The 21,699-nt window shown below is 37.8% G+C and overlaps 1 protein-coding gene across 1 annotated transcript; it reads right to left on the bottom strand.

Moving 5' to 3' along the window:
• Positions 1–1,843: 1,843 nt before the first annotated feature.
• On the bottom strand, positions 1,844–21,469 carry PAD2 (proteasome alpha subunit D2). The gene is made up of 3 exons (XM_077390483.1): positions 21,152–21,469; positions 3,549–3,963; positions 1,844–2,202 (listed from the first exon to the last, which is right to left on the bottom strand). The coding sequence occupies exons 1-3, from the start codon at positions 21,322–21,324 to the stop codon at positions 2,041–2,043; spliced, it is 750 nt and encodes a 249-aa protein (XP_077246598.1). The 5' UTR covers positions 21,325–21,469; the 3' UTR covers positions 1,844–2,040.
• Positions 21,470–21,699: the final 230 nt, after the last annotated feature.

Genomic DNA, 21,699 nt, shown 5'->3' with positions numbered 1-21,699 from the left:
TTTAGAGGGAAATTATATGAATATGGGTACTAGGGTTTTAGTTTTGTTTTGGAATAAAAAAGAGTATTTAGGGTTTAGTTTCTAATCATAGGAGAAGAGGTAGAAAGAAAGTAATCAAACATGGGCTGAAAACGAGAGGGTAATTTTAGCATATTTTACTATTTCAAACTTTTTGGATTATCATCAGAATTTTTGTCGAAAACATTGGCAGGGAAAGTCTTGAAGAATGCATTAAAAACGAGTTAATGATTGGAGCCTAAAAATTGGCATTTTATAAATTTTAACTGAGGAAATTAACGTTAATTTATTTTAGGGGCTTTTTAACAACCAGGACTCATTGGATATTATGGGATTCTTAGGGACTATTTACCAATTATTTTGCAAATTAGGGACTTATCCGCAAAAACCCCATACAAACACGTAAAGGTGGTACAATGGAAGTCCACGCCTGATATTTGATCCAATAGCAGCTGTTGGATCAAATATTAAGGGCGGTACCGGTACCGGTACCGCCCACTCATCAGATAAAATTCTCTATATTATAGATACATATATACAGCAAGTTAAAAATGGTTATAAAGATAATTATCTAGTTTGTATAAAACCAGATTCCCTCAATCAATTCATAATTTGGCACAGGCCTGTTTTCAATTGAAAACACAGTTATTAAGGGGCCGTTTTTGGATATGCGGATTTTAGAATCCAGGTTTTAGCTTGAAAACAGTGTAAATGAGGGTTGATGATCAAGCTACTGTGTGTGCTGTCGAGACGGAGTTTCTTCAATTTTAAGTAAGAAATCCTGGTTTTAGAAATCTCTCCCGCTTACTGCGATTTCTAAAACCTGGAAAAATGGGATGATCTGCTGCTCTCTCGCTGACGGAAAGAAGGGCAAGAAATCAGAAAATGACGGCTGGTCCGCTTCTTCTCTTATCTCTCATCTACAATTTTGAAAAAATTCAGGATTCTAAAATCCACGTATCCAAGCGGCCCCTAAGTTAATGATTGCAGGACATAGTATGACCTGCTCTAGCACATGGTAAGTAATGGCCTCTATGAATGGTGTGTTATGAATTTGGAATCATTGGAGGCTCAAGCACTAAAAAAGCAGTGAATTGAATGTTTCAGCTTTCAGGTGGATACACAAATCTACAAAACCAAAAGCTGAGAAGTTTCTTGTGAGTTCTGATGGCTTTGGTTAGATAAGAAACTGCATAAAAAGTGAAAGAGACCAGCAACTCAAAACCGGTGGTTCAAAAAGCAGACAAGGGTCAAAACGAGGCCAAAGCAAATCCTTGTCGATTCGGTGTGGCGTGATCGAGTACTCAGTTGATGCAGTCATAACCATGGTTTGAAATTTCGGCCGAAATCAGAAATTTCGGAATTTTGAGAATTTCGGCCGAAATTTTGAGAAAATGTTTTTTTTTTTTTTTAAGAAAAAGAAAAAAATAAATGTTACAAAATTTCAGCCCGAAATTTCGAAATTAGTTAAATAATCTTTTTTAATTATTACGAGATTTCGGCCAGAAATTTTGGATTTTGCCAAAATTTTGGATTTCGGTGGGGTCCGAAATCGGTACCGAAACCGAAATTTAAAACCTTGGTCATAACTAAGGAGAGTCAAAAGGAGTTTTGATTGACTTTGTAGGGGAAACACAAACTCGAACAAGACCAGTGTAAAAGGAAGTCAATGATGCCCCGAGGAAGTTTTGAAACAATGGTTAAAAACTTAAAACCAATGGCAATGGGAAACAACCATATGGCAATGCAAAGAGCAGTTGAATAATAGTTTGCGAAGAAGAAAAAAGCAGGAAATATAGTATATACGAATTTCACAAGTAAAAAATAACCCAAGAAATAGCTCATACATAAACAGCAACGGGCGATTATATTGTGCATGTATCATTGAATCTCAGTATCCTGCTTGGGAAAGAAAATAAAATCCTTGAGAAGAGAGACAATGCATCCAAAATAGAAATATACCTAATCTTTAATTCAAGGTCCTTCAAGAACTGGTGGAGAGGCATATAAGAAAAACCAAGATCAGGTTTCTCTAGGAGGACCCTTCTTTGCAGCTTCAGCTGCTGCTTTCTCTGCTTCAATCTCAGCAACAATAGAATCAATTTCAGATTCATCGAGTTGACGCAGTCCGTGCTCTTTTGTCATCACTGCAATCTCTATGTTCTTTCCCCCACTCTCAACAACCTAAGAATAAAGATGTAATTAAATTTTACAAGACAAAACAATCCAGATTGCACAAAGGTAATCTCTATGAGTGAGTTACAAATGCATCTGCATGCCTACATAGATGCAATCAGTGTTTTTAAAGGCAGTCTGAGGCATGTGCCTTAAGGCGAGCCTCAGGGTGAGGTGCATGGAAGATGCCATAGAGTGCAAAGCTAAAAATGAGTCATAACTCGGAGGCACAGCCTCTAGGGGTAAAGCGCCCTAATGTGTATGCCTTTCACAAAATGTGTGCATCTGTCGAAAGGCATTAGCCTCTGGAAAATCACAGGCAGGTACCATTTTTGTGAACCATAAGCCCTAAAATTGGAATTTTTGTTTTTCTTAAACACATCCTAATGTTTAAGTTTAGTTGAGGGGTGCATTCTAAAGCCCATTTCACAATGTAAAATCATGTAATTGATGATTTGAGATAGTGTTGAGGTTTCAGGGAATTTTTTTACCTAGAGCTTGTTTGGGTGATTTCTCCCCAACCATTCAGCGGACTCAAAAGTTGTTGTTCAAGTGGTCTTCTCGAATGAAAAAAAATCTATTGGTGTTAGTTTCATTTGTAATAGTGCACTCCCTCACTTTGTAAGTAGAAATCTCTAATTGATTGAGGATTTTTCTATACACATCCATTCAATGTTATTTTTACAAATATTATGGGCTATTGGAGTGATTTTGATCTATTGAGGTGTAACATGGGTGATAAGAAAGATTTTGCATGGAGATGTGCAAAAGCCATAGACGAAAGATTTTGCATGGAAATATGACAAAGACATAGACGGGTATTTTAAATATTTATTTTGCGAGAACCGTCGCACGGGAGGTGTTAGCCTCCTCAAGCAATATTAGTGAGGATATACCATGAAAAAAAACTACGCACCAAGTGTCCACACTAATCAAGAATGTGCAAATACTTACAAGAATTTCAAATTTGAAATGGAGAGAAGAAATGAGCTTCTAGGGGCATTAGAAGAGGGTTTGGGAGTGAAGATAGTCCAAGTGGTGAGGAGGTTCACAGTGAGACTCCTGTTGGTGGTGGTTCTTCACAAACACCTACGTTGAGGGGTCCTATTGATAGATTCAATGATACATGGTGGACAAACTACCTAAACTCTAGGTGGAAGAAGAAGAAGAAATAGTTGAATTTTTAAGAAGATAAGGAGATCTGTCTTTGCAAATGGTTGGCCTGAAACCCACTTCCAAGCATGAGATGAGGATAAGTATCCTCAAGGATGGCAAGCTTTACAGTTTCTTGCTCAAAAAAACAAACAAGTAAAATAAGTCAACATAACTTCAGAAATAAGAAAAAATTAACTTACTTCAAGCAATGCACGAATGGCAAGCTTTACAGTTTCTTGCCCAGAAGTTTCTTTATAATTTTTCTCCAAAAATTCTCTCATAGAATTGGAGTTCCTCCCAGTTGCATTAGCTTTCCAGGCTGAAAATGTCCCAGATGGATCTGTCTGGTAAAGTGAAGGAACACCGGTGTATGGATCGAAACCCACAATCAAAGTCGAAAGGCCAAATGGTCTCACACCTCCACTTTGTGTATACTTCTGTTGAAGACCAGCTATGTACCTTGTAATATATTCAACAGTTACAGGATCTTCAACAGTAAGCCTGTGGCTCTGACATTCAATCCGTGCCTTGTTTATCAAAACCCGTGCATCTGCTTTTAGACCAGCACAGGCCAATGCAATGTGATCATCCAAATTTACGATCTTTCTAACTGATCTGCAGAATAGAAGTGACTAAAGAAGTCAGGGCATAGGCAGACATAAACAGAAGAAAAAGAAAACGTAAACCTACACCGAAAATAAACATGTTGTGATATATAAGCTAAAGCCAGAAAATAGATTGAGAGGACAGATATTCAAATTTTGTTAGAAAAAAAAACATATAAAACAAAGGCACAGACTAGATCATTAAGGAAGCAACCTATCAAAAAGCCATTAAAGCAAAAATTTTAAGGGAATTTGATCCCAAATCCTTATGGTAAACCTAATCTAAAAACAGCTAGTTTAGAAAGTGAATCTTCATTGTTAGCATCCTTATTTATGACGGAATGAAGCAACCAAATCAATTAAGGGTTGTCAAATTCAATGACTAATGGGACCAAAGACTCGGGAAACAACAACCAAAATGCCTTGCAAAAGGTTTGTTTAAAAACTGGTGACAATAAACCAGCCGTTCTACTTACTGGGGGAGTTCTTAGTACACTCATTTCTTGACTGAAGAAGTAAGGGTTGATCGAGGGTTTCTCCACAGGGAGGCTTAACCTGGTCATCACCCATTTGCAGTTCGCATATGATGCATTAATCTTTTATGGTGTCTCTCCGAAGCAAGCAATTAGGGTCTCCGCTATCGTAGTATGAGGAGATGTCAGGTTAGAAGATGAATGGAGGGTCTTCGAAGGCACCAATATGGAGGAGAGTAAAGTACTGATCCTTGCGGAGGATTATGGTTGTAAGGCAGATAGGCTCCCTTTGCTTACTTGAACTTCCACTTGGCTTGGGTATTCCTTTAAATTCGTAGTGGGGTCCAGTGAGTTTAGTGGGAGAATCACCCTTTGATGTGATCCCTCTTTGATTTTATTTTATTTTTAATGGTAATCCATCGTTGATCATCAGCCACTTTCAGAGACTTTTTATTTTGATTGGTTTCCATCGTGGTTATTTAGGCTAGTTTTTTTTTTTTTTTTGCATACTTTCTATTTTAGCTGCTATTTTTTGGAGCCTAGATATGAGGGGTTGTCCACATCACCAAGGGCCAACACCACCTCATCTCAAACCTTGGCCTTATTAGCCTTAAGTGTGCTTATTCTTTTGTCCATTAAATAGGGGCATTTAAGTCATTCACTAATGACTTAAGTTATCTTATACCCTTATTGGTCCATAGGGTAGACTCACTCACTAAAGTTATATTACATCCTATTGACTAGTAGGGAGAGTCCAATAGCCCTTCACTTAAAACAGTATAAAAGAAGGCCTAAGGAGGAAATAAACCCTAATTTTTTAAATGATTTTCATGCAGCCCCTAAGGAGCAGCCGCAATTGGAAAAGGAGCAGCCGCAATTTTTGAAATGATAGCATTCCTTTGCGCAGGGTAACCTCCCCCCTCCCTTTTCTCCTATTTTCTTCTCCTCCTCTTCCTCTTCTTTCTTCAATCCTCCTTCCTTTCTTCTTTCCTTCATTCCCTCCCAATCTCTACGATTTCCCCCTCTAAAACAGTCCCTCGATCGTTTCTAGCAATCTTGACTGCAACATTCCCTATTTTCCGAATCCCCTCCACCTCTTACCCATTCCTCTCCACCTTTCTCCACTTTGTCACTTCCCTTTTTCTATCGTTTCGATTTCTTACAGTCCGTACATCCTTAGGACTGTTGGAACTGTTTTAGAGATCTGTACATCCCAAAACAGTCACCTCTTGTCTCCTTTGCCCTTTTTGATCCTCCACAGCTCGTGCTACGTAACTTGCTGTCCGGGACAGTTTCTTGTTGATTTCCGCTGCAAGTGCATCACTTTACTGCAGATTTTCATTCCTTCTAGGTTACCTGCTTCCTGGGGTTGCATGCTTCCATATCTACATATTCTTGCTTTGAAAACATCATACCACTGACGGTCGCCACTTTGTGACTGTTTAGACCTTCCGGGTTCCTACACCGCTCTCTTAGGCCTCTGGTATACGAGATTAAAGGTGATGTGCTCACTTGAGATCTGACCCTTTTAATTTTCAGCTCTATTAGCCCTGATTTGGTTCACCGATACCCTTTTGGCCTACCTCCTTTGCACCTATTTTTAAATAGAGACTGTTTTTCACTCAACCGGTGGTTATTTTGGCCCCTAGAGTTCTCCTTTTCTCTATTTTCATATGGTAACCAGACCCATTATTTGTTGATGCTCATATCATTTTCGTGTGGATTATTATTATTGCTAATGATTCTTGAAGTGATTTATATCTATGGATATAGTGTGTCAGGGATTTTTATTTGAACCTGGGATTAAATTTTTGGTAGCCTCATTAAGTAACTTTAGAAATTTTAGGGGGTTTGCTTTTAATTTGAGGTCACAGTGCTTACAGGCTGTTTGGATTAGTGTTACAAAACTTGGACCACTCAACCAAGGTAAAAGGGAGACAACTTGGGCAAGTAAGTAGTTGACGAGATTAAATTTTCACTAACTCGGGCAAGTCAAAGAAGTTTTCATTGACGTGGTAGGGAAAATTTTGGCCGCGGACAAGGACTCTGCCATGGTAAAAGGAAATCGACTTGGGAGAAGATTTTTATGGAAAACAATTGATGCCCAGATAGTAGGCCCAATAAGAGGCATATTGGCCCATTAGGATTTATTTTCATGTTATTTCTAGTATTTTTAGTTTTAGGGATTTTATTTTTCATGGAATTTTATTTCCATTGCCCATGTATTGAACTTTAATTAATTTTTTATGAATAAAGATTGATTGGCTTTCCCCTCTACAGGTTTCTTCTCCTTCCTTCATTCCACTTCTTTTCTCCTCCTATTCTTCTTCTATTCTTCTCCTTCTCCTCCTTCTCCTCTTATTCTTCTATTTCTCATCCCCGATCCTACATCAATTTGGTATCAAAGCAAAAGACCCAAGAGTCGAAGAAGCTGTTGGAATTCGCTCAATGGAGCCGTGATCTTGCCGAAAAATGCCCCCATCTCCACCTAGTTTTGATCACGAAGGTTCTTCCCCAACAGCAACAACCGGAGAACACTCATATTACACCTAAGCTGAAACTACTACTTTCAGCCACTTACAAGCCTGTCACACCCTTCAATTATCAGCAGCAGCACCCTCCAGTCTTCCTACCCAGAAATACCCCCTAGAGCAACCTAATATCCTGCTAACCTTCCCAAAGAAATTGCAACCGATCACAGCCACCTTAATCCTTTTGAATAGCCAACCCTAAACCATAAACCCCATCCTTGTGCACCCCTAATATTCTCTCCATACCCAAACCCTTTCGCACAGAACCTTGCAGAAAATCATCCAATTTCTGCATAAGTGAGAACCCCTTTGTTAGCAGCCCAAAGGCCTGTAGCACAAACCCTTGTTCTAAGCCTTCTTTACACCCAAAACAGCCCACTACCTAGCTTCAATCGAATGCTATTTTCCTACAAACGCTTTACAAATCTCCATCTCCCATCTCCCATCTCCTCCACCCAAAATCTGCAAATATATAAACCACTCCTTCCACCTCAAACCCCTAAAAACCCTAACCTAAAAGAAAACCCCAAATCAGTAACCCTAACCCTAACACAAACCTCTCGCTAAATTTTTCCCATCACTGATCCTCGTCCAAATCTGTCGCCCTCGCAAGGGAAGCTTTCTGCCACCAAACCTGAGATCTGCAGCCCCAATCCGATCTCTCGCTGCCATCCACCCACAATCTCACCGGAGATCCTACTCCACCATTGTTTTCCCCCAAAATTGCCGTGTGCCACCACCGTCCCTCATTGATGTTTCTTGTGATTGAAGGAAATCCATGAGATATTTGTGGAAATATCTTTAAAGAGGCAAGTTACTTTTTGCTAAGAAGAGTGGAAAGTCCCCTTTCTGTTTGCTATTTCTGGAGATACATAGTGTTGTGCGTACCATTCAAATAAAGTAAGAGAAAGGTAGGTTACTAGTTACCTATTGCCATAGTTGATATTTATTGGCAACCTACAGTTGTAGGTAATTAGAGTGGTAACAGGTAGCCCCTTCCTTTTCTGGTTTAAGTGGGTCACTCCGCGCGACCACATGAAGAAAAGGCAATAGCAGAGATCACCCTTTTGGACACCCCTTTCTTTTATCCCCTCATATTAAAGTGTTTATCACCCCCGCCCCCTTCCTTCCCCTTTTCCTCCCCATTACACCTCCACTCTCTTTAATTCTTTGTAGAAGGTAAGCATTCCCCACACTTTTTTCCCTTGGACCACGCAATTTCAAGCTTCTTTTCTTCGTAGACCACCACACCCCCCCCCCCCAAAAAACCCCCCCCCTCGCCAAATTAGTTAAATATGTTATGAATCTGCGCAAGAGAGTTGTTGTCATAAGTAACAAAAGGAAAAAAAAGAAAAAAAAACAGAACTTTCTCTCTCTAGTCCTACTTTCTCTCTCCTCTCTTTTTTTCTCTCTCCTCACCGGGCCATTTCTGCTCAGAATTTGACCATGCCGTAAACATAGAAGTTGTTCGTGCCAACTTGAAGAGTCTATCCAGCCTACTTTCAGCAGCCAGGCGTGAGCACAAGCACTACTTCGAGCAACTTTGGCCGTCTGTCCATTTTGGTCCGACCACTTATCCGAACTATCGAGGAGTCCGATTTGAGATCCGCAACAGGCATAAGATCATACGGCTGATTTCTCTTTTCGACACCGATCCCAATGGCTCCACCATTTGTTCCATATTTGATGGGTACGACGGTCGATATTTGAAAGACTACACTCACTATAGCTATTATGAGGATGCATGTGCTTTGGATGCATATTATGAGTTTTACGGCTATGATTACCGTGCGGCAATATGGGAGCCAGAGAAACTGGGAGAGGACAAGCCCGATCACATTCTGTCGATGGGAGGAGGTCTGTTATGAGTTTATGGGAGCTTATGCGCGAGTGGCTCTTTATCGGTATGAGAAAAGGTTGGTACGTGAGGAGGCAGCTCGCTGTGAACGAAAAGTCGCAACTCGACGTGCACGAGAAGCCGAAATTGAAGCATGCAATAGAAATCCCAAGCATCACATGCATGAGAAGGAGTCTGCTGACACTATTGAGGAGCCAGATGCTAGTGTTGACGAGACCATTATAGATGTTGAGCCCATGATTATGTCAAATACAGAGACCAAGATGGCAGATACAAAGTCAGAGATGGCATATATAGAGCCAGTGTCCAATGCCTGATGAGGCATTGCCAGAGCATGCAGAGCACGAGCAGTTCATTGAGGATGCCGACTCCAAATCATTACACAGGCACAGTGACAGTATTGATTCCACGGTAGATGCTCCGATTGAGATGATTGTGCAGGTTGAGACCAAGGATTTCAGTGCACATGACGATCATCAGGAGGATTATCAGTTTGACGTCACTAAGATGCCCATCGATAAGCTTATTGGTATTGACATTTTGGAGGATGGTCATGGATTGGTATTGCCCGTAGCTGTCATGCCGATCCCACCGATCCAGAAGGAGTACATTGCTATCTTCCCAGGCAATTTATTTCTTCATAGTGGATGTGTTTGTATGATTCTACATGGGAGATTTCATCCCTATTACTCTGCCGACATTTTCGACTACTCTCACGGTTGTCACAAGCTTTAGACATCAGGATTGTCTCCGACGGATTACAACTCCTACTGCTGACGTGGGTCGTCCACATATTTGATCTAGGCAGACTAGAACCTGAGGGCGAGTTCTTTTCAAAGGGAGGAGAATGATGCAGATAGTAGGCCCAATAAGCGGCATATGGTCCATTAGGATTTATTTCCATGTTATTTCTAGTATTTTATTTCCATGTTTTTAGTTTTTGGGATTTTATTTTTCATAGAATTTTATTTCAATTGCCTATATATAGGCCTCATGTATGGAACTTTAATTAGTTTTTGATGAATAAATATTGATTGGCTTCTCTCCTCTACAAGTTTCTTCTCTTTTCTCTATTCCTCTTCTTTTCTTCTCCTATTCTTCTCCTTCCTCTTCTTCTATTTCTCTTCCCCGGTCCTACATCAACAACATTTTTCATGGAAAAAGTATTCAACGGGAAAATAATTCTAGGGTCTGGGAAGGTTGAAAATTTTTTAAGAAAGTTTTCCCTGCATACATAAGTCTTAAAGAGGGAGGTAGTGTTTTGGAAGTTTAAGAAAAGTCGAGAGGTTTTTTTTAATTGAAGTGAACTTTATAAAATTGGAGATCAATGATTAATTGTTTTCTGTGAGTTCCTGGAAATGAGATTAGAGAACTATTGCAGTTGCTCAAGAGTTGTAGATAATTAGGCTTTTTTTCAAGGTAATATAAGTACATACACGTTGCCTTTTTTATTTTTAGTTTTTGATAGGTAAGCTGAGATTGATCTTTTTTATTATTATAACGGATAGACATTCAGTTTGTGCACTCTGTTTACCTTTGAAAACAGCACCAAACTCTTATCTTTCGTTCGTTTTCTTGCTCTTGTCAAATTTCTTGTGGGGATTGCTATTCATTAGGTGGTGTTTGGACTTTGGAATGTATTCTCCATCACTTACTGCTTTATCCTCACCACCTCATACTCAGCCTGTGCCCCCACCACCCCTTTATTAAAGTGTAAGTTAGAAGGATAACTCTTTCCAAATGACAAATAGGCAACAGGTAACTGATCTTTGATAAGGATACACATCAAGGCTAACAATGATATTCACAATTTCCACACTGCTCCCAGTGGCTTATGAGCCCTGAGTTAGCCTCTCAGAAGAAACAAAAGATCATTCCTCTTTTCCAATCTCCACTAGAAAGATTGACATATGGAATTAGAACACCCACTATGCTATGGAACTGGGCTCTTAAAACTGGGCACAAGACCACTGTTAAATGTCAACCTATAGGCAAGCATCAAAGTATCCTGATTTTTTAGACCCCATTTGTCAATCAACCTGTTAGTCATCAACAATAGGAAAACCACAAGTTGTAGGTGTCCCTTAATAAACTTTTCTTTTCATTCCTGTGTTAGAAGCTGGCTTCTCTAAAGGCTGCACTCTCTTTTTGTTTCTACTTCAGACACAGGACTTTTCTTCAGATTTTAATTCCTGACACACAGCAGTCCCCATTTCTGCAATGTCGGATGCCATCCTCTCATCGTCCTATAACAAAACAAATCTCCTGCCAAGATATTTTTGCTTCTTTCCTATTAGGGCCAAAATTATGGGCGAGACTTGGCGCAGCGGTAAGGTTGCTCTATTGTGACCTGGTGGTCATGGAAACAGCCTCTGCAAAGCAGGGGGGTAAGGCTGCGTACATCTAGCCCTCCCCCGCAATGGCGGGAGCCTCATGCACTGGGCCGTCCCTTTATTTCCTATTAGGGCCAAAATATGTCAGGCCAAAGAGAATTATAAAATAAGCCTCTTGATCACCACCAAGCCTCTTGACAACAAAGATATCGCCGCCAATCTTACCATCAAGCCCAACATTATGATCAAACTACAGGCATCCTAGGAGATGAGAAAGTTTCCAGTAAATCACCATAACCAATTCCAACCTGGTGAAATCCCGTTTCAAAGCAAAACAAGAAAGAGAAGTGAGAGAAATTGTTTTGAAGAGTGTTCTTAAATGAGGTGCAAGTGGACCTCCTACACCTTGTTGAAGATAAGGCAGTGCCAAGAAGGGAGGGATAATTTTGACCCTTTGAACTGATTTGATTATGATCAAACAGTCATGGATGTAAGATACCCACCCTTTGGGTTTCATACCACATAGAGGCATAGAGCCCACATGGTGTGTATTTAGTTCTTAGGATAGTTTCTATTTTGAATAAAGAATCCTAGATTCCATTTAAAGAAAGTAACTGTTTTAGACTTTAGAGTTAGTTTCCAATTTGAGATTGCTTCTTTTTTTAGTTGCTTGAAGTTAATTAGGAGAAGTTTTAACTTTTAAGTTACGACTGTTTGTTTAGGAAAGGGAGCTAAGTTAGGATTGTTAGAAGAATTAATTGGATTGGACTAGGATTTAAGTTTCTAAAGCTGCTTAAGGGACTGGTTGTGCAAGTTGTAGGTTTTATCTATAAATCTTGTAAGCCTCTTGGCACATGAGATGATGATGAATTGAATAAAGTTTATGCTAGCTGTTGGAATCCTTATGGTCGTGAGCTATGTCACAAATGTCGTTCTCGGGAATTTCTATGTAAGGGAAAATCTCGGGATATATTAATTTTTATTAATTTTTTCGGGTTTATATCGGAAAATAAACGGTAAAATTAAAATTATATAAAAATATTAAATTTATGAAAAAATATAAAATAAAAATATCGTAAAAATATCGGGATAATATCACGATATTATCGGGATATTTTATGATAAAAACGAAAATATCGCTATATTTTTAAAATCTCGGGATTAGTTCGGGATTTTGTCGTTTTATCAAAATCTCGTGATAAAAACGCTATATTTTGAAAATATCGGAGATATTTGTGAATAGGTCGTGAGTGACATCCTCGAACATCATGGTGTGATTGCCTTGAGTCCTTGACACTTTGAGATGTGATTGCCTTAGGAAGACCAAAGTGTGATTGCCTTGGTGAACTATCCTGTTACTCTTCTTTTTGAAATAATTTTATTATGAGAGGAAAGGGAAGGAAACCCCGCACCGAGATGGTCAATACAAAGAGGAGAACAGCATAGAACAAAGACGATAACAACAAGAAACAAAAGATCAACAAGAAACAGAGGATCCCAAGGGAGGAGGAAATCAAAAGTCCCCCAAGCCTCCCTACCAACACTCATCCAGGCTCACCGACCTGCATCACTATTAGCTAATCTCTGACATGCCGGAAGCGAACAATGAAATTTGCCACTCTATCCTGAATCTCAACAGACATATGAGCGAATCTCTGGGTGTGATGGTGACTCCCGACTAATTACCATATGACATTTAAAGAATCAACTTGGCCAATTCTCTGCTATCGGTAATCTTGATGCCCTAAAGAACTGCCCTCACTTCTGCTTCATTGGAATCCATGGTCCCAATGGGGCCAGAGAAAGCCCATCTAGCTATACCCCTTTCATACCTGAGAATTCCACCAACACCTGCAGGCCCCCCCCAGTTTGTCTAAACTCGAATCATCGAAGTTGAACTTCAACGTCCCTGTATCAAGAGGGGACCACTGCGGGGTTGGGACCTCCTTTTCATCACAGGAGCAAAACTCTCTCCAGCAACGCTTGAGATCGAAGCTCGAGATAAACCTAAAGAAAGGAAGGATCTTCACGACCAGGCAATGGTGAGCGATATGACTTCTTACTATCCCCTACTTTCTTCAATCTAACAGGTATTTAAGTTCTTGCTAAATTTTCAGTTCATCTTCTTCCTTCGATTTCATTCTTGAACTCCCATTGATTTCTTGCTCTATTCCAAAATAATAGCGAATTGTTCTCAAGGGCATTTTCCATCCCATGTCCTACCCGAGCCTGGTTTAAGTACAAACAAATCTATTGTTGAACTTTCTATTAAATCCTTTCTTTATCTCTTGTGTGTGTTAGTAGTCCTGCCGGAAAATTTTGTTAACAAATCTAGATTGATAAATTCTTGGGTATCCAAATCTTCTCTAAAGACTACTAATCACCCCACGGCAGTCCTTGATTAATTTTGATATCAAATTCCTAAATAAACTGTTTGGATTCCATCTAGTTTACTCCACATCAGCCAACTTTTCCTCCACGCCATATTCTCATGCTACTAAAGTGCAGCAACCGAATGTCCGGATTTCTGTCTTTTAGCCTAAAAGCACTACTTCCCAGTGGAATCCATTATGAAGGGCAACAACCGAACATGGCCTTAAAGAAAGCTGTCACTTCTGTGGATGGCAACTGATTCACCTTCATCTCCACGCTTACCTACTAAAAGCCTTTGGAGCAACTTGGAGAACAGGTTGATCTTCATCAGCTGAATTGTACGCCAATAACTAGAATATAGTATAGGTCCAACATTTCAAAACCCCATAATCCATTTAGGGGTTGGAGATTCCTTTTAACGCTGATCATTTGACTACCCAATGTTTTAAATTTCAGTTTCGATCACCACGAAAATGGAAACGTTTCAGTTTCGATTGAAAATTTCAGTGAAAATCCTATAAAATCACGAAAATGTATGGACACATATGCAAATGATAGAATTTTAGGATGAAACTTCTGGAAATGTTAGAATAAGCACAAATACATACTTCGAAACCATCACATAAGCAAGACATCCATATATTACGGTTTAACAACATCGAACACCTACTGACATGCGATGTTGCCCATGTTTGATAATTCAGCATATATCACAATTCACATGTAATTCATAAGCGTATTTATACATAATACATACATCTCATTTCAAATACAATTCATAAAAATATAATTATGTAACACATACTGATATGGTATATACTTACAGTTTTGGTTTCAGTATGCATTTTGGTGGATTGGAAACAGAAACATTTCGACTGTTTTGCCTCAGTTTGGGTTAAAATTTAAAACAATGTGACTACCTATATAGTCCACAGAAGCAAGGCTCCCCTAGAAGCAAGATAAGAAGCAACCTCCTCCAAAGCTAATAGAGCAAGATCAAACCTATTCTCCTTGAAAAGACAACTATTGGTTTTAACAAGGTTTCAGGTTTTGGTTTTGGTTTCGGTATGCATTTTGGACGTGACAGAAGTGCAAACATGTCTGCTTCCTATCGAAGTTTCAGTGAAAATCATATAAAATCATGGAAACGAATGAAAACATATTCAAACGATGGACACTTAAGATGAAACTTCAGGAAGTGCTAAAATAAGCATAAATATACTCAAAACCCATAAAATAAGCAAAAAAAAACATTGGTTTAAAAACATCGAACACACAGTGACATACGTGCTACTCATATTGGTTTAACAACATCGAACACCTATTGACATGTGTTGTCTGATAATTCCATACAGATTAGGGGTGCTCGGGTCGATTTGGGGAATTCAGGTTGAGCATTTACCTAAGTTTGGGTTCGGGTTGATTCCAATTTATTTTTCAGCAAAAGCTCAACCCGACCCAACCCAAGTTGCATCCCTAGTACAGATTAGATCTCATACATAATTCATATAAATGTGTATATATAATATATATAGTTCACATTCAATTCATATAAATATAATTATGTAGCACATACTGGGGTATAGTAAACCACTATTACACTTTTGGTTTTGGTTTTGTTATGTGTTTCAATTTCGGTATGTGTTTCAGTGGAAATGGAAATGGGAACATTTTGATCGTTTCTAGCCGATTTCAATGGAAATTTAAAACCAAGGTTTTTAATATATTTAAACCTACGTCTATTTGACAAAAACTTACTAATTAGGATTCTCTTAAGAAAATTATCCACATATGACATGATAATTATCCACATATGACATAAAGGATAGTTGATTCAAACCCAAAACAAAACCAAGCACATAACTCAAAATAAAGACAAAACGGGAACAGAATATGGTGTTGCCGCAAAAGAGAAAACAATAGAGAAAAGCATAAATCTCCTAAAATAAACTTCAAAATTGTAATTAATCAAAAACTTCCCAAAAAAAGTGTTCTACATCAGACAAACTTTTTTCACCACCAAAACATTTTCCTTTCTGGACACACATTCTAGCCATTTCCTACAAGCTATCAAATAAAAAACTTCCAAATGAATCCCAAACAAGTGAGAGCTCTTTCATAATAAAAATAGAAACTTTCCAAAGGAAAAAAAAGGCCCCGTCTCAAAATATTTTTTTATCATAAACTATGTATACTTCAAAAACAGCAATAATTCAACCTTCATACTTCAACTTCAACCTCCAAAATTCAAACAGAAACTCTAGAAGCTTCAAGCAACCTCAGCTTCTCCTAAAATATAGACTTTCTAAAACCCAAGAAAATATTCAAAAATTCAAATTAAATTACAAAATTCATAAAAAAAATTCTTTAAAGGCTATCCCACTTCTATTCTATTGGTTGAAAAGACCTATGGGATTGCACTACATCATTTGTTGGAAAAAATTTGACCCATTGAATTGATAACCTATTAGATGTATTCAAGTTTTGAATGAAATATTGTGGATATCGCTTCCACCGAATTAGGTATTTGGAGTAGAGCCCCATCTCTTTCTTCACAAATCCTTCATAAATATAATTTTGAAATTATTGTTCACATATTTTCCAAAAGAGCACATCATCTTCATGAGGGAAGTTCACAGTCATTGTGAACAATGAGTTTAATAGCCCCTCTTATTAGAGAATTTATCAGAAACTTCGATTCTTGCAACACTAAAATATTGCAATTGGGCATAACCCACAAAATTAATGATAAGACAACATTCTCAAATAATAGTTTTCATACTTTTCATGTATTCATCAATGTTTTCGTCATAAATCCAGTCATTGAAATTTTCTTGTAAATCCTCATGGTCATTGTAATATCGACCGGATCATGCTCACCTTTAACCTTTGTATCATTTGCCTCCTCTTCTAGGTACTCATCTTATTCCTACTCATGAAATTCTTCCAACAATTCTTCATCATTTATGTCAACAAGCAAGCTGGACAAAAATCGAACTCTTCTTTGTCGAAGGCTTCATCCTCTATTTTGACATTTTGAGTTAGATTCCTCAAGATCCCCGCATGGTGATTTCCACCAAATTGAAACACACCACCTCCTGAGTGGATTGGGATTGAGTTCCATCGTGGACACCCTCCAATTGATCAGTGTTTTTTTTTTAATGATTGTTGTCCTCTGCTGGTGTAGCCCTGACCAAACTAGTCATCTTCTTTTTTTGAAAGAGGTAGCCAAATTTATTAATAGCAGAAACAAAGACCGAGATGGTCCATACACAGAGAGAAACTACAAGATACAAAAGCTAAATGAAAGCAAGAGTAATCAGGGAGGAAGAGAGTCATAAAGCGCCAAAGACTCCAAGGAGGCTCCCGCTTTAGCAAGACCATCCGCCACAGCATTGGCGGAGCAGCACACATGCTGAGAAGCTATTGTATAGGATCTCACCAAATCAAGCATTTCATCAAATAAACTGTCAAATCTCCACGGTGGCATTCTTGTCAAATGTGAGGACCACTGAGCCATCTAATCACATTCAATGAGTCCCCTTCCACCGCAATCTTATCAATGCCATCTCTTGCTAAGAGCTTCAAACCATGATGCACTGCATGCACCGCCGCTTCCGCTACTCCTATGGGGCCTGCAAAAGGCGTAGCATCCGACCAATCCTAGTTGTAAAAGTTGAATCTCATACATAGCTGTAGCATCCGACCAATCCTAGAAAGTTGAATCTCATACATAACTATATTCATTTGGCTACACAAAGGATGCTTGTCTTTTCAAGAAATTAACAGTTTCTCTCAGGTTCGATCCCAGCTCACCAATCAAAAAAGGAAAAAAAAAAGAAATTAACAGTTTCAAAACATTGATTGATATTCTCTCAACCTCCAACAAAATTATCACAATTACAATTCTTTGCAATCATGTTACCAAATACACGTCCAAAGATTGCCCTTGCTATGATACCAACTATGGTGCAAAAAAAAATAGAATAATAATAGCAACTTTCAAACTTAAATTCAAACACAAAATGAAACCAAGAAATACTTCAATAAAAAAAAAAGAGAGCAAGACATGGTTCTCATCAAATATAAAGCAGCAAACAAAAGGGTAAAAGTACATAAAATTCAAAACCAAAATTAATTAAAAAATCCCCAAATAGATTGTTTCACATCATACAAGACTTTTTCACCTCCAAAATGCTTTCCTTCCTGGACACAAACATTATAGAACTGTCCTACACACTTTCTAATTCAAACACTTCCAAAAACAGTTCCAAATAAACAAAAGTTGACCAAGGATCAATCTCCAACAACACACAACTCTCCTTTCCCCGGGAAAAACAAAACAAAACAAAACAACTTATCCATTGAAAAAACAGTTCCAAACAAGTTCAAATTATTTCATATCCAAAGTAGAAGTTTTGCAAAGAAAACCATCCCAAATCTGCTCCCAAATTGAAACAATCTAGTAATATACTAGATTGTTTCAATGATGAACCAGCCCAGATTCAACTTTATTACTACAACTTCAACCACTTCAATTCAAAATAAAAACTCTAGAGGCTTCAAACAACCCCTTCTCCAGAAACATGGACTTTCTCAAATCCAAAAATTATAAAAAATTCAAAAAAAATTGCCAAATTCATAAAAACAATTTTCTTCAAAAGTCATCATTCCTTCTCCAATATCTCGTTTCAAGGACCTATGGATTTGCATGGTATCAATCCTCTGAAATGCAGAGCATTTCAAATCTTTTTGGCAAGGCACAAGTCCAGGACTGCAATTTTTGTGAGGAAGTGGGCCATGTTTTCATCGCATTGACCAAAGATTGTTCCCAGTGAAACCAAGGTTTTAAATTTTAGTTTCAGTTTCCATTTTGGTCACCACAAAAACCGAAACATTTTGGTTTTTGCATGGAATTTTTCGTAAAAATCTTGTGAAATCACAGAAATGTATGGAAACATATGCAAATGATAGAAATTTAAGTTGAAACTCCCGCAAATACTAGAATAAGCTCAACTACACACTTAGAAACCATCACATAAGTGGGGTTGGGCCTGCAGCTCAATGGTTGAGGCTTGGTTTCTCAACCTTGAGGTCTCAAGTTCGATCCCAGCTTACCAATCAACCAAAAAAAATAAAAAAATAAAAAGAAAAAGAAACCATCCAATAAGCAAGACAACCATCCATATAATAACATCGAACACTTAGTGACATGCGCGTTCACGCATGTTTGATAATTCAGTACATACCACATTTCACATAAAATTCATATAAATATTTATACATAATAAATACATTGCATTTCGCATGCAATTCATATAAATATAAGTATATAAAACATACATATATAGTACTCCACTAATGCACTTACAAATTTGGTTTCGGTATGCGTTTCAATTTCAATATCATTTTGGTGGGGAGGGAAACGGAAACATTTCCGTTGTTTCTTGTCAGTTTCGATGGAAATTTAAAACCATGAATGAAACATGAGTACAAAGTTTCTATTCAAAATGCAGGAGATATTTCAACTGCAATGGAAGAAATATCATCAAGACAACAAATTCAGCCGTAGCTAAATTGATGGTCTACCTAGGCTCTTTTATTCGTAAACTAGACAAGAATGTGAGTGAGCAGTCTTTGAGAAATGAAGATTTCCAAAGAAACACTAAGAGAAAAAATGCATCATTAAAAAAATAACTATGAAATACATGCAAACAGTGGTACAGATGAGGAGACTTAAAAGTGTGTGTGACCCTTTCCATCTTCACAATTTTAAAACCTTTCCAATCTCGGAAATTTTATGTTGTTTTCTCCAAGACCAGATATAAGGAGTAGAGTGAGAGGGTGCAGTTAAACTTTATGTCACAGAAGGTTTAGTTTCTCAATGATGTTTTTTGGACACAGTAAATTAGTTATCGATCTGGAACTCGCATTTTTGTTTTACATTTTCACTGTTACCTTGAAAAATGTTCTGTTCCTGTGCATAATCTTTTCCTATTGAATGTTTGGTATTTTTTGTATCCAAAATCCAACTCCAATTTCTCTTGGCTTGGATCCTATTCAAGGGAGAACACTGTGAACACCCTAGGATGTGCAGTGCTGATAATATGATTGTTCATTAGTGTTGTGCGAGAAAAGCTAAATCATTGATTTTTTGTAGTCCTTTATCTTATGAATGGAATATCCTTTGTAATGGGAGCGCGATCACGTCGCCAAAAACTCTCTTCGATTGATACCAGCATACAAAAAAAAAAAAAAAACTTTACCTGTTGGGGATCACAGAAATTTTCCCTTTGGTTATTACTACTGGGGATTGAAAATTTGAAACCAGGAACTCAAAGTAGGCGTACATAAGGTCACCACCACTAGGGCAAAATACTCAACCCCCTTCCATAGGACAGGCTCCGAGGCACTATGACTCTACATACTTCCATACATCAAGCTTCATGAACTTCAAAGATAACCCCATTAACAAAAGCATGAATTAGAACGAATCTATTTCCAATTCCCAATATTACACATGTAAGAAAGCAATCAAAAACATAAAAAGGCACAATTTCGAATGAAAACAACAAAAATTCTATTAAGATTTTATGCTAAAACTAATAACAACTCTCAAGAGTAGCCCCAATCATTACGTTTAGCATCCTAACTTTTTCAATTTCTATACTAAGCATCAAGGAGTCAAGATCACCCTAATTCCAATTTAAGAAAGCAACCTAAAACATGAAAATGCACACTTTCGAAAGAAAAGAGCAAAAAATCCATAAGATTTTATGCTAAAAAGATCCATAAGATTTTATGCTAAAACTAATAAAAACTCTCAAAAGTAGCCCCCATCATTACGTTCAGCATTCTAATTTTTTCAATTTCTGTAATACGCATCAAGGAGTAAAGATCCTCTCATCGTGAGCCCTAATTCCAATTTAAAAAAGCAACCAAAAACATTAAAATGCACATATTCGGAATAAAACAAAAACAAAACAAAAATTATTAAGATTTTATGCTAAAACTAAGAACAAAATGCACAAATTGCAAAATAAAACAACAAAAAATCTATAAGACTTTATTCTAAAACTAATAAAACTCTCAAAAGTAGCCCCAATCATTACGCCCACCATCTTAATTTTTACAATTTCTATACTACGCATCAAGTAGTCAAGATCCTCTCATCGCAAGCCCTAATTCCAATTTAAGAAAGCAATCAAAAACATTAAAATGCAGACTTTCAAGCGAAAACAACAAAAGGTCTATAATATTCTATTCTAAAACTAAGAATAACTCTCAAGAGTAGCCCCAATCACTCCATCCTAATTTTCTTTCAATTTCTATACTATGCATCAAGGAGTCAAAATCGTCTAATCACAAACCCTAATTCCAATTTAAAAAAGCAATCAAAAACAATAAAACATACAATTTCGAACAAAAACAACAAAAATATATAAGATTTTATGCTAAAACTAATAAAAACTCTCAAAAGTAGCCCCAATCATTACATTCTTCATCCTAATTTTTACAATTTCTATACTACGCATCAAGGAGTCAAAATCCTCTCATCACAAGCCCTAATTCCAGATCCATAAGAACAAATCCAACAAACAATGAAAACAAGAGAGAGAAGGTATATAACCTAGAGTCTTGAAGTTTTGCAGTGGATTTCTTCTCTACGCCGAGAACAATTGTGTCTGTGCCTCGAACACCAACAGCAGCATTACCCTTCCGAACGGCTTCGAGCGCGTATTCCACCTGAAAAAGATGACCGTCGGGAGAAAAAACAGTGATCGCACGATCGTATCGAGCCATTCCTTCTTCCTCAGCTAGGGTTAGGGTTAGGGTTTGGGTTTGAGTTTGGGTTTCTCTTTCTTCTCTTTTGCTGAAGGGGTTTTCTATTCAGTATTCTGCAGCTGAGAATGGAGAAGGAAATGAAATTAGTATTTAGAACGCTTGGGGTGCAAGGTACAAAAAAGAGTCTGCTTCTTTATGAAATTACCAAAGCCTCCGTACTCTTTTCTTTATTGACTAAAGTGCCCCATCTTTCTAAGTGACGAAAATGTCCATGGATTGAACACATAATATGCATATTTACATGCATATTTACAGGGGTGCAACTTGGGTCGGGCTCAACACGAACCCGACAGGTTCAACCCGATTTTGGCACGGGTTAGGGTTGGAAAAAGC

This window comes from Tasmannia lanceolata, unplaced genomic scaffold, assembly GCF_043159265.1.
Source record: "Tasmannia lanceolata isolate RefF3 unplaced genomic scaffold, GAP_Taslan_0.1 ptg000011l, whole genome shotgun sequence".
Lineage (NCBI taxonomy): Eukaryota > Viridiplantae > Streptophyta > Magnoliopsida > Canellales > Winteraceae > Tasmannia > Tasmannia lanceolata.
The sequence above is the reverse complement of the archived record's forward strand: the minus strand, read 5'-3'. Positions and strand labels throughout refer to the sequence as shown.

Excerpts from the sequence above, each read along its gene's own strand:
- PAD2 (XM_077390483.1), bottom strand. The coding sequence starts at position 21,324 with ATGGCTCGATACGATCGTGCGATCACTGTTTTTTCTCCCGACGGTCAT. Across the intron at positions 3,964-21,151 it reads GCAAAACTTCAAGACTCTAG|ATCAGTTAGAAAGATCGTAA; the intron begins GTTATATACCTT and ends TCTATTCTGCAG. Across the intron at positions 2,203-3,548 it reads CCATTCGTGCATTGCTTGAA|GTTGTTGAGAGTGGGGGAAA; the intron begins GTAAGTTAATTT and ends CTTTATTCTTAG.